The 13702-nt window shown below is 43.8% G+C and overlaps 2 protein-coding genes across 2 annotated transcripts; one reads left to right on the forward strand and one right to left on the reverse strand.

The window, feature by feature from the left end:
- Positions 1 to 3992: 3992 nt before the first annotated feature.
- On the reverse strand, positions 3993 to 4463 carry LOC119564104 (scale keratin-like). Its single transcript, XM_037882831.2, has one exon. The coding sequence runs from the start codon at positions 4461 to 4463 to the stop codon at positions 3993 to 3995; it is 471 nt and encodes a 156-aa protein (XP_037738759.1).
- A 6468-nt stretch (positions 4464 to 10931) lies between these two features.
- LOC119564100 (scale keratin-like) lies at positions 10932 to 12290 on the forward strand. Its single transcript, XM_037882827.2, has 2 exons — positions 10932 to 10997; positions 11509 to 12290. The coding sequence occupies exon 2, from the start codon at positions 11529 to 11531 to the stop codon at positions 12111 to 12113; it is 585 nt and encodes a 194-aa protein (XP_037738755.1). The 5' UTR covers positions 10932 to 10997; positions 11509 to 11528; the 3' UTR covers positions 12114 to 12290.
- Positions 12291 to 13702: the final 1412 nt, after the last annotated feature.

A 13702-nucleotide genomic window follows, 5' to 3' on the forward strand; every position in this document is an offset into this window, starting at 1 on the left:
GGGCAGAGGTAGAAAATAAAAATGTATTCATCATTTTGATCCTGCTTCAGCTCCACTTTGAAGGCTTATCGGGTACTGAAGTTGTTCATAGGTCTTAAATTGGCCATGAATCCAGGAGAGTATTGTAATCCAGGAGGCCTAGTTTGAAGGCCATTGCATTGATTGGAAAGACATCCATGGATTTCAAAAGCATGTTGGCGCAAACACATAGTGAATTGGCATGGGTAGGTATACCAAGCATGCTAAGTAATACCTCTGATCCTCCAAGGAGTTTCAAGGGTAAACTCCACCTTGCCGCTAATTAGATACAAGTCCAGATATAAAGAACTAATGTGGAATCTTGTACATGACAGCAGATTGTATCAGTGATACACCCTTGAGTCACCCACATAGTCTGAGATTATTCAAAGCAGAATTAAAGACATGGAGCTAGTTTTAGTCCCCTGTTGACACCAAGAAAGCCAATGGAATGATACCATGATGAGATCAGGACCATAAAGATACAAGATGACAGGGAATTGCCAGTAGCAGCATGCATGTCACCCTATGTGGGTCTGTGAATTGAATAGTAATCCTTAACCATGATCAAAGCCATTACAATAATTAGAGGAGTTGCACATTCAAGAAAATAGTTTATTGGGTTAATAACAAGGTCTGAGTGCATAAAGGGTGTCTACTCTCCTTCCCATTGGCTAAGAAGGTGTATAAAAGTGCCTGCAACTCCAGGTTGTTCTATCCACTTCTCTTGACTTCTTCCCGTTGGTGAACTTGGTAAGTCTCTCCGGCTCCGAGTGCTGCCAATTGTTGCTTTATTGATAGTTTGAATTTTGACCTAAGTCCTGGGGTGTGATTTTACAAAGGTTGGGACAGGAAGCGTCTTTCTTTGCACAGGAGACTTTCTGTAGCTAGTCAATCGTAGATGTTTGGACATGCTGACTTTCAAAAAATCTAGCTGGGATTTTAAAATCTACATATGGGATTTGGACCTCTGTTCCCAATAATTATAATTTGGGATTGGACATGTAAATTCTTCAGACAGCTATGAAAATTCTCAGCCTTAGACGACTTGGATAATAGACTGCATACTCTGAGCCTTTATGTGTAAATACACATTGCCAGCTCCTCGGGTGATTTCACTGGAATCCCAATGGGTTGCCTGGGCTGATGATCTGACCTTGCTGTTCCCATTAAACCGTGGAGGTCAGGTTTGAAATATAACTATTGACCAGCAGCTCTACCCACAGCGTGTTATGTTTCCTCTGCTCCCTTCTGTGTGTTTCAGGTTTACGACCACCACAAAAGATGTCTTCCTGCCAAGACCTGTGTTACCGACCCAGCTCATGTTATCCTGCCATATGCCCAGATCCATGTGTTGTTGCCCGCAATGAGCCTTGTATCACCTCGTGTGGAGACTCGACAGCAGTGGTCTATCCACCACCGGTTTCCGTGCTATTCCCAGGACCAATTCTCTCTACTTCCCCTCAACACAGTGTAGTGCAAAGCACCTTACCAGCTGTACCCTATGGAGCTGGGGGTGTATCTGGGGGTGGTATTTTGGGTGGCTCAATTGGTTATGGTGGAGTTTACGGTAGTGCATACGGGGGTAGATATGGAGGTGGTTTAGGGGGTGGTTATGGGGGCTTATATGGTGGTGGTTATGGGGGCTTATATGGTGGTGGTTATGGGGGCTCATATGGGTGTGGTTATGGGGGCTTATATGGGGGTGGTTATGGGGGCTTATATGGTTATAGGGGCTTATGCGGTTATGGGGGCTTGTATGGGTACGGTGGTGGATACGGGGGTGGCTATGGGGACTTATGTGGGTATGGGAGGAGATACAGTAGCAGGTGCTATTCTTCCCGCCGTGGAAGCTGTGGCCCATGTTAAACCCAGAAGAAAGATCCACGGAAGAAGAAACAACCAGGAAATGAAAGAGAAGAGAGAGATTCACCACTCAGCTTATCAAAAATGGGAGCCTGCAACTCCACTCGAAATCAGTGGGGGCTGTGGGTGTTCATCGCCTATATAAACCAGGCCTCTGTATGACTTCTTCTCGTTACATGCTACCTTTTCTTTACAGTCTAGTGGTTTTGCACTTTTGTCTTATGCTCATATTTTGCTTTGTCCTTTTTGATGCTGAACGGTCCACCACAAGTGACTTAATCTGGTGGAAAATGTGAGATGATTTTCAAACGGCGTGGTTGGCTGCAAGACCGCAGAACAGATTGTGTGACACGCATCCCTTTGGAGCTGGTGATTGGTTGTGGCTCTCTTTGTAACCCTGAAAATACAATTTCTGTCCTCTGCATTCATTCCTTCTGTAAGTGTAAACTCCGATGCTCATTCCCATTAAAAATTATGCTGCATCATATTATCGGCCTTCTGGTTTTCCTTTCCCCTCCATTCTTTCTTTCCAAAACACTTTGGATGAAATTCTCCCCTCTGCAGGAAGTCAGTACAAGCTCTATGTCCTGCATCAATCCCACTCATGCTCATAAGAGAGAAGAAAATCAGTACATTAATTGGTCAAAGGTACTGTGTAGGTGCTCTGCACAAGAGGGAATTACCCGCTTGTTACACTTGTCTCTAATAGAATGGGAATAAATGAATGACTTTCAAAAAGAATATATTTCCCTGTTCTAAATAGTCTATAGAATCATAGAATTGTTTGGAATATAAGGCAGGAGGAGACCTCGAGAGGTCATATAGTCCCTCCCTCTGCTCTGAGGTGGGACCAACTACACCTACACCGTCCCTAACAGGTGTTTGTTTAACCTGTTCTTCAGAACCTCCACTGATCAGATTCTGCAGCCTCCCTTGAAAGCCTAAAATCAGAGCTTAAGTCTCATGATAGGTAGAAAGTTTATGATTAAATTCCCAGGCTATAAAGCACCACCTGATTCGGGAAATGACATTACAGACTTTTACACACATAGTTTAAAATGACACTAGTACTCCAAATTGGGCCTCCCACTCAAGTAACATACTCCTGCCATCCTAGTAATAGAAGACCATTGATATATAAAATAACAGTGAGTGTTTGTGAATCAAACCAAAATCTGTTCTTCTGAGAAAGCCTCACCATATCCTACCCGAGTGCTATTGCCCAAGGGGAGAACTGCAAAGATTTCAGTTACATAAACAAACCACAAGAATGGAAACAACCGGCAGAGGAAAACGAGTGTTGACTTTTCAGTGGAACTGTGGTGGGAGCTGCTGAATTTGAACCCCCCTTTGTCCTGACCGGCAGACCCCATGGTCAAAATGGCTAACCAGTCAGAAACACGGTCTTCCTGCCCAGGTCACGGCTGGATGTGTGGTTTACCGGAGAGCCACTCTCCACGCTTTAGACCGGATTAGGTCACCACTGGGATATTCCCTGCTAGTGAGTTTTTCAGACCCAGCTATGGCTGAAGTCTGCGGAGGTGTGAGATATATACCCCTTCCTTCTCACTAGCCCTCCCCAAACACGGAATCGCTTTACACCCCCCATTCCAAAATTACATATGCTCTAAAATTGTGACAAAATGTATTGAAACCTGAACACAATGTGGAAACCTGAACACAATTTGGCTTGACCCAAATAGAAACCCCCCACTATGGTTAGTGAACGTCACAACAAAAACAACACATTCACCAGCTGTATCCCAAGACAGCGTCCTGAGGGTAAAATCAGCTGTTTACCCTAAATCCTGTCTGTCAGTGCATAGATACATCAACCCACATTTGCTGATAAATCAACGTTTTTTTTTCTCCTCAGCATCAAATAGGACAAAAGCCCAATATGAGCATAAGACTAAGCTGCAGAACAATATAGACCATAAAGCTAAGGTAACAGGTAACAAGAGGAAAGAATAGATAGGCCTGATTTATACAAGCAACGAACAACCAAAACCCACACTGATTTGAGTAGTGTTGTAGCTGAGTGGTGAACCTTTCTCTTCTCTTTCATTTCCTGGTTGTTTCTTCTTTTGTAGATCTTCCTTCCGCGATTAACATGGGCCACAGCTTCCACGGCGGGAAGAATAGCACCTGCTACCGTATCTCCTCCCATACCCACATAAGCCCCCATAGCCACCCCCGTATCCACCACCGTACCCATACGAGCCCCCATAACCGCATAAGCCCCCATAACCACCCCCTAAACCACCTCCATATCTACCCCTGTATGCACCACCATAACCTCCACCATAACCAATTGAGCCGCCCAAAATACCACCCCCAGATACACCCCCAGCTCCATAGGGTAGAGCTGGTAAGGTGCTTCCCACTACACTGTGTTGAGGGGAAGTAGAGAGAATTGGTCCTGGGAATAGCACGGAAACTGGTGGTGGATAGACCACTGCTGTCGAATCTCCGCACGAGGTGACACAAGGCTCATTGCGGGCAACAACACATGGATCTGGGCATATGTCAGGATAACATGAGCTGGGTCGGTAAGACAGGTCTTGGCAGGAAGACATCTTTTGTGATGGTCGTAAACCTGAAACACACAGGAGGGAGCAGAGGAAACATAACACGTTGTTGACAATGGAATAGGAGAATCACCGCTGGTGTTCTATGATAATGGGGGCTATGTAGGTCCCTTTCTGCAGGCTACATATCCGGGTATTCTTATGAACGTCCACACCAACCAGCCAGCCCCCAGTATTGCTGACATAGTTGCCTTAGCTGTCTTTTCCGTGAGGTCCCAACGGGTAGGTGCACACTGAGAATATCTACTGGATTGGGACCCACAAGTGAAATAGAAAAGTGACTGCCTACTCTCAGGTTCTGCCTGGGACTAAAGGGGAGGTTAGATGCCTTAGTCTCTCTGTGGGTTTGGTTTCAGGAGGTTCAAGGATGGGTTTCCAGTCCAGCTAGGATTAGTGAGTGCTGAGCCCTTTTGAGATTCTGGTCCCATTGGACTTGCCCAAGATCACAAGGAAACCTGTGCCAGAGAGCATGTCCTGAAGCAGGTTTTCTGAGGCCCTATTTGTGCCATGGCCACATGACCTTCCATTCCCACCAGCCCCTGAAGGATGAGGAAAAAAGACTCAGACTAATTCCTAACCCACAATAGAGAATATTTCCATCATGGATGGCTGCAATTTTCAACCCATTTTAGACAATTATGGAGGTGCAGTAAATTGTTCAAGTGTTCCTGTTAAACCAGTTTAACACAGGGTCTAGACCCCTCAGATCGTCTAAATCATCATACTTGCCTGTCACTCAAATGTGCTACTTTGACTTACACCAGCTAAAGATCTGGATCGAAAATCATGAGTTGTACCAGTAAAAAGTCAAATATTGCCGTATTGCATCAGGTCAGTGGTCCATCTCACCCAGTATATTATCTCTAGTAATGTGCAGCATCACACGCCTCAGTTTAAGGTATAAGAGTTCTGAAGTTGTCCACTCTGGAGTAAAGTGCCCTTAAAGTGACTTTCTGCCCAACACACCTAAAGCACAGGCTAACTTTGCCCTGAAGGAGACTACGTATATATATATATTCAAATTATATTTGAAATCTGATCTCCAATGTTTTATGGAAACAGTAGAGTCAGATCATCACCCAGGTAAACCTTTGTGACTGCAATGAAGTCAGCTGAAGATCCGGCAATGTGTATTTATATATCAAGGGTCAGAGTAGTGCAGTCTATTATCAAAGTAGACAGAGGCTGAGATTTCTCATAACTGTGTAAGGAATTTCCATGTCCAATCTCCAATTATAATTTTTGGGAATGGGGTCCAAATCCCATATGCAGATTTGAAAATCCCAACCAGATAGTTTGAAAAGACAGCATCCACCAATACCTGCAATTGACTAGCTACAGAAAGACTCCTACCCAAAGAAAGATGCCCCTGTCCCAACATTTCTAAAGTCACACCCTATTAGAGCAGGAATTAGTTCAAAGTTAAAACATTCACTAAAGCAGCAATTGTATCAACTGGAGCCAAGTAGACTTTGCAAGCTCACCAAGGGGAAGGAGTCGAGAGAAGTGGATAGAAGAGCCAGGAGTTGCAGGCGCTTTTATACACCTTCTTAGCCAATGGGAAGGATAGCAGACACCCTCTATGCACTTGAACCTTGTCATTAACCCAGCAAACTATTTTCTTGAATGTGCAACTCATCTAAATATTGTAGCGGCTTTGATCATGGTTAATGATTACTTGAGAATTCCTAGTCCCACATAGGATGACATGGATGCTGCTACCGGCAGTTCCCTTTCATCTTGAATCTCTATGGGCCTGATATCTTCATGTTATCATCCCACTGACTTTCTTGGTGTCAAAATGGGACTAAATCTTGCTCCATTTCTTCAATTCTGCTTTGAATAACTTCAGAATATGAGGGTGACTCAGAGGTGTATCACTAGTGGAGTTTCCCCTTGGCACTCCTTGGAGGATGGGAGGTATTACTTAGAGTGCTTGGAATACCTACCCATAACTATTCACTATGTGTTGTGCCAACATGCTTTTGAAATCCACGGATGTCTTTCCAATCAATGCAATGGCCTTCAAACTAGGCCTTCTGGATTACTATACTCTCCTGGATTCATGGCCAATTTAAGATCTATGAACAACTTCAATACCCGATAAGCCTTCAAAGTGGAGCTGAAGCAGTCTCAAAACGGTGCATATTCTTTTGTGTTCTAGCTGTGCCCAGAGATAACACTCTGTCTAAAAAGAAAAGGAGTACTAGTGGCACCTTAGAGACTGACCAATTTAGTACTCCTTTTCTTTGTGTGAATAGAGACTAACACGGCTGCTACTCTGAAACCACTCAGTCTAAAGCACTTAGACATTCCAGTCTGAAGACATGATCAGTGCTTTAGAGTCAAGGACTCAAGCGATGAACAAAATTGAATACACAAGGTTTGCTTACTGCAGTTATTTCCCTGAGTTGCGTGACAAAGGGGCAGTAGATGAAAGGAAGGAGTGCAGTGTGTTTAAAGGTTTAGGATTAAAATCTTGGAACTGCACTTCCATTCATAACCTAGCAAGTCAGTGGTGTTCTTCAGGGACAATGTTTCTGACAAAACCTGGGAAGAAGACCAGGAGAGATGGAAATAAAGTTTACTTAGTCATCGGAGGGAGGGGGGAAGGCATGGTTGAGGAATGAGCTTCCAGGAGAAAGAAGACTAATCAAGAATCTGACCAACTTTAGCACCGGATCAATACAACCATTAGAAATCAATACCACCAACAGCTAATTTCAAAGCCACACAGCATATCGAGAGCACTAATTCTGCTTAATTCATATCCTTAGGCAAGAAAAAAAAATGGCTCAGGCTAAAGCGACTTTGATATTAGACAACATTATTCTGGCACCTTTTTAATATGTGTACGTAGAAATATACTTGGCTAACTCATGTGAGTCAACATATTCACACCAGCTTAGGATCTCACCCTACTATTTCCATTTAACTATGGTGATTGCCTCTCATATATACTCAGGTATAATTAGAGAGAGACTGACAAAGAGATTCTCTATCATTGGGGTGTAATGAAGAAATTTTGAAGAAGAAGAAGAAGAAATGGCATTTTTCTTCTATATTGGACACCTTTGTCCTTCGTAATTTTTCTGAGGTTTCTGTTTCTTTATTCTAGAAGAGACAGAACACTAAAGGATGTGAACAAGTGGTTGAATCGAGTCTGGAAATTTCTGAATTCATATGAGTATAAACTGCAGTTTGAGAGCCACCACTCTCAGCTGATATAAGTTGGCGTAGCACCATTGAAGGAAAGTCAACGATGACAGCTTCCATAAGCTGAGTGATCTCTTTTCACAAAATAACATTTTCTGTTTGTTTATCAGCATCAATTGCTGACACGTACGAATTAGAAACCAAGGTACTGTATTCTGATGCTGCACAGAGCTGGTTTGCATTCTGAGATTCAATCTTAACAAAATCACCGGCATGAGTAACATTGTCTCCTCCGTGCTCCATGTTACAATTTTCCACGTTAATTTTGAAGTACCGTATGTCTGCGATAGCAATATTCTAAGTCTGCCATGTGCTTACTTTTTACAGGCAGGGATTTAACCTAAATATTGTCACTGGCTTTCATTCTGCTGTGGGTTTTACCAGAAACTTTCAAGGGAACTGTAGGATGTCGATCTCAAAAGAGAATTACAAACGCCACAATGAAGCCTAGAGAACTGAAGAACAGAGGCGGACCTTAGAGAGGATGAATGACCTTGTGGATAAGGCCATGCAGGAATTGAGAGAAAGAAAATCTGAGTTCCATTTTACTAGCTCTGCTACTCGTCGCCTGCGGGACACTGGGCAAGTCACTTGGGGCCAGATGTTCAGAAGAGCTCAGCACTCAGTGTGCTAAAGTGTATTGAAAGCCTTGCCCTTCGTCTCCCTCTTCATCACCTCCCCATCGGTAAAATGGGAATGATAAACCTTCCTTCCACCCTTTCTGTCATGTCTAGTTAGTTCATCAACTCTTTGAGATGAGGACCGTCGGAGACTCTCGGCTTGTCTTGCAAACAGCACGATGGAGCCCTGAACGCATCCTGGAGATATTAGAGTTCAAATGATAACTATTAGGAATTAGATGTGCCCGAGTTTCCCCATCTTTCCACCGGAGTGGCCTTGGGCAACTCAGTTAGGCTCTGGGCATCAGTGATCACTTTCTTAGGTAAGAAGATAATAACTACCTGTTTCATATGGGTGTTGTGAGAATTGCTGGCCTCATAAAACAGGGAAACCATAAATTGCTATGAAAGAGACTGCCACCTTTTTATTAATGTCTGAAGCTGTACGCGCAAGGATTAGGAGCTATCGGGGGGTAAGGAGCAGGAAACAGGGATATTCTCTCAATTCCACAGAGCTGGGAAATATATATCCATCCCGTCATCCCAACTCAAGTCCCGAATAAACCTACACCCCTACATGTACTCCAAAATTACAACAAAAGGTACTGGAACATGTGCAATGCAAGGAAAACATAATAGTGATGTCAACATCACAACCATGTACATGCAGCAGATATATGCCAGTACAGTCTCCTGAGAATTAAACCAACTGCTTGCCCTAAATTTTGCTCATTAGCACATGGGCGCGTCAAACCAAATGTTCAGGTCGTGGCAAATTGTGTTTGGATTTCCACACATTCCAACTTTTCTGCAACAGGAATACAGACTAAATAGTCCTTTTCTCCCACTAAAGTTGAAACAAAGGGGATAGGGAGGTGTGGGAGCCCAAAACTCAGGCATCCAATAACACTAGTTCCTTTAGAAAATCATGGTTTAAATAGATAGATTGGATAGATCAAAGGGTTGGGTTTGCCCTGCCTCTGGTACAAGACACAGGTCAGGCTTCTGTTGTCCTTTTTGCTTGTAGAAATCCAGCATCGCTATTTGACTTCTACAGAGTAACTCCAGAATTACACCAGTTTAAGATGCAAATTTACCCCTCATGAGCTTGAGGGATGATCCTGTTTTTGAGAGTGAAATCCTTAGGCAAAGTGGCGGAAAATCAAGGCAGTTTCACTAGGAGCAGAGACTTTTTTATTGAACCCTCCTCCATATTACCCTGCTATAAAACTGCATTGTACACGGCTGTCAATTGAGACCTCCAATGGAAATGCAGGGCAAACGGTTAGTTCAACTGATTTTTCGAATGGACCTCAGGATCCAGATGGAAATAGAACTGAAGGGCCTGATTCTTCACTGCCTTGAAGCTACCATTGTCCTATACACTATTGCAATGTGGGTGTGCAAATGGTACCATATCAGAGCCCGAGAGCTCCACCAGGAGTCAATCCAAAAAGGCAGCAGAGATTCAACAGTACAGATGATGTAGCTTTTGTTATCTCGAGCTATGGTACCTCCAATTCACTGTAAAAATGATGGTCATCAAAAGACATTAGACTCCATTAGTGAAGACTCATTTTGTGTGTTTGTGACAGTGGACTTCGTTTCCATGTCTCGTGCGATCCCTCCGGGGCTTTGTGAGGTGCACTGTCCCAGAAGAACACCACTGTCTTGTTCGGGCCTGGATGGAGATGCAATTCCAAGATTCTACTCCCAAGACTTCACACAATACTGCACTCTTTCCTTTCACCTGTTGCCACTCTTTGCTGCAACTCAGGGAAATGACTGCAGTCAGTAGACTTTGTGGGTTCTATTTTGATTATCACTTGAATCCTTGGCTCTAAACCACTGATCACTTAACTGCACTTCTCTTCTGAGGGGAATGCCTAAACCCACTAGGCTGAATGTCATCTCTGGGCAGAGGTAGAAAATAAAACTGTATTCACCATTTTGATCCTGCTTCAGCTCCACTTTGAAGGCTTATCGGGTACTGAAGTTGTTCATAGGTCTTAAATTGGCCATGAATCCAGGAGAGTATTGTAATCCAGGAGGCCTAGTTTGAAGGCTATTGCATTGATTGGAAAGACATCCACGGATTTCAAAAGCATGTTGGCGCAAACACATAGTGAATTGGTATGGGTAGGTATTCCAAGCATGCTAAGTAATACCTCTGATCCTCCAAGGAGTTTCAAGGGTAAACTCCACCTTGCCACTAATTAGATACTAGTCCGGATATAAAGAACTAATGTGGAATCTTGTACATGACAGCAGATTGTATCAGTGATACACCCCTGAGTCACCCACATAGTCTGAGATTATTCAAAGCAGAATTAAAGACATGGAGCTAGATTTAGTCCCCTGTTGACACCAAGAAAGCCAATGGAATGATACCATGATGAGATCAGGACCATAAAGATACAAGATGACAGGGAATTGCCAGTAGCAGCATGCATGTCACCCTATGTGGGTCTGTGAATTGAATAGTAATCCTTAACCATGATCAAAGCCATTACAATAATTAGAGGAGTTGCACATTGAAGAAAATAGTTTATTGGGTTAATAACAAGGTCTGAGTGCATAAAGGGTGTCTACTATCCTTCCCATTGGCTAAGAAGGTGTATAAAAGTGCCTGCAACTCCAGGTTGTTCTATCCACTTCTCTTGACTTCTTCCCGTTGGTGAACTTGGTAAGTCTCTCCGGCTCCGAGTGCTGCCAATTGTTGCTTTATTGATAGTTTGAATTTTGACCTAAGTCCTGGGGTGTGATTTTACAAAGGTTGGGACAGGAAGCGTCTTTCTTTGCACAGGAGACTTTCTGTAGCTTGCCAATCGTAGATGTTTGGACATGCTGACTTTCAAAATATCTCGTTGGGATTTTAAAATCTACATATGGGATTTGGACCTCTGTTCCCAATAGTTATAATTTGGGATTGGACATGTAAATTCTTCAGACAGCTATGAAAATTCTCAGCCTTAGACGACTTGGATAATAGACTGCATACTCTGAGCCTTTACGTGTAAATACACATTGCCAGCTCCTCGGGTGATTTCACTGGAATCCCAATGGGTTGCCTGGGCTGATGATCTGACCTTGCTGTTTCCATTAAACCGTGGAGGTCAGGTTTGAAATATAACTATTGACCAGCAGCTCTACCCACAGCGTGTTATATTTCCTCCACTCCCTTCTGTGTGTTTCAGGTTTACGACCACCACAAAAGATGTCTTCCTGCCAAGACCTGTGTTACCGACCCAGCTCATGTTATCCTGCCATATGCCCAGATCCATGTGTTGTTGCCCGCAATGAGCCTTGTATCACCTCGTGTGGAGACTCGACAGCAGTGGTCTATCCACCACCAGTTTCCGTGCTATTCCCAGGACCAATTCTCTCTACTCTCCCACAACACAGTGTAGTGGGAAGCAGCTTACCAGCTGTACCCTATGGAGCTGGGGGTGTATCTGGGGGCGGTATTTTGGGTGGCTCAATTGGTTATGGTGGAGTTTACGGTAGTGCATACGGGGGTAGATATGGAGGTGGTTTAGGGGGTGGTTATGGGGGCTTATATGGTGGTGGTTATGGGGGCTTATATGGTGGTGGTTATGGGGGCTTATATGGGTGTGGTTATGGGGGCTTATATGGGGGTGGTTATGGGGGCTTATATGGTTATAGGGGCTTATGCGGTTATGGGGGCTTGTATGGGTACGGTGGTGGATACGGGGGTGGCTATGGGGACTTATGTGGGTATGGGAGGAGATACAGTAGCAGGTGCTATTCTTCCCGCCGTGGAAGCTGTGGCCCATGTTAAACCCAGAAGAAAGATCCACGGAAGAAGAAACAACCAGGAAATGAAAGAGAAGAGAGAGATTCACCACTCAGCTTATCAAAAATGGGAGCCTGCAACTCCACTCGAAATCAGTGGGGGCTGTGGGTGTTCATCGCCTATATAAACCAGGCCTCTGTATGACTTCTTCTTGTTACATGTTACCTTTTCTTTACAGTCTAGTGGTTTTGCACTTTTGTCTTATGCTCATATTTTGCTTTGTCCTTTTTGATGCTGAACGGTCCACCACAAGTGACTTAATCTGGTGGAAAATGTGAGATGATTTTCAAACGGCGTGGTTGGCTGCAAGACCGCAGAACAGGTTGTGTGACACGCATCCCTTTGGAGCTGGTGATTGGTTGTGGCTCTCTTTGTAACCCTGAAAATACATTTTCTGTCCTCTGCATTCATTCATTCTGTAAGTGTAAACTCCGATGCTCATTCCCATTAAAAATTATACTGCATCATATTATCGGCTTTTTGGTTTTCCTTTCCCCTCCATTCTTTCTTTCCAAAACACTCTGGATGAAATTCTCCCCTCTGCAGGAAGTCAGTACAAGCTCTATGTCCTGCATCAATCCCACTCATGCTCATAAGAGAGAAGAAAATCAGTACATTAATTGGTCAAAGGCACTGTGTAGGTTCTCTGCACAAGAGGGAATTACCCGCTTGTTACACTTGTCTCTAATAGAATGGGAATAAATGAATGACTTTCAAAAAGAATGTATTTCCCTGTTCTAAATAGTCTATAGAATCATAGAATTGTTTGAAATATAAGGCAGGAGGAGACCTCAAGAGGTCATATGGTCCATCCCTCTGCTCTGAGGTGGGACCAACTACACCTACACCGTCCCTAACAGGTGTTTGTTTAACCTGTTCTTCAAAACCTCCACTGATCAGATTCTGCAGCCTCCCTTGAAAGCCTAAAATCAGAGCTTAAGTCTCATGATAGGTAGAAAGTTTATGATTAAATTCCCAGGCTATAAAGCACCACCTGATTCGGGAAATGACATTACAGACTTTTACACACATAGTTTAAAATGACACTAGTACTCCAAATTGGGCCTCCCACTCAAGTAACATACTCCTGCCATCCTAGTAATAGAAGACCATTGATATATAAAATATCAGTGAGTGTTTGTGAATCAAACCAAAATCTGTTCTTCTGAGAAAGCCTCACCATATCCTACCCGAGTGCTATTGCCCAAGGGGAGAACTGCAAAGATTTCAGTTACATAAACAAACCACAAGAATGGAAACAACCGGCAGAGGAAAACGAGTGTTGACTTTTCAGTGGAACTGTGGTGGGAGCTGCTGAATTTGAACCCCCCTTTGTCCTGACCGGCAGACCCCATGGTCAAAATGGCTAACCAGTCAGAAACACGGTCTTCCTGCCCAGGTCACGGCTGGATGTGTGATTTACCGGAGAGCCACTCTCCACGCTTTAGACCGGATTAGGTCACCACTGGGATATTCCCTGCTAGTGAGTTTTTCAGACCCAGCTATGGCTGAAGTCTGCAGAGGTGTGAGATATATACCCCTCCCTCCTCACCAGCCCTCCCAAACACTGAATC

This window comes from Chelonia mydas, chromosome 24 (assembly GCF_015237465.2).
Source record: "Chelonia mydas isolate rCheMyd1 chromosome 24, rCheMyd1.pri.v2, whole genome shotgun sequence".
Lineage (NCBI taxonomy): Eukaryota > Metazoa > Chordata > Testudines > Cheloniidae > Chelonia > Chelonia mydas.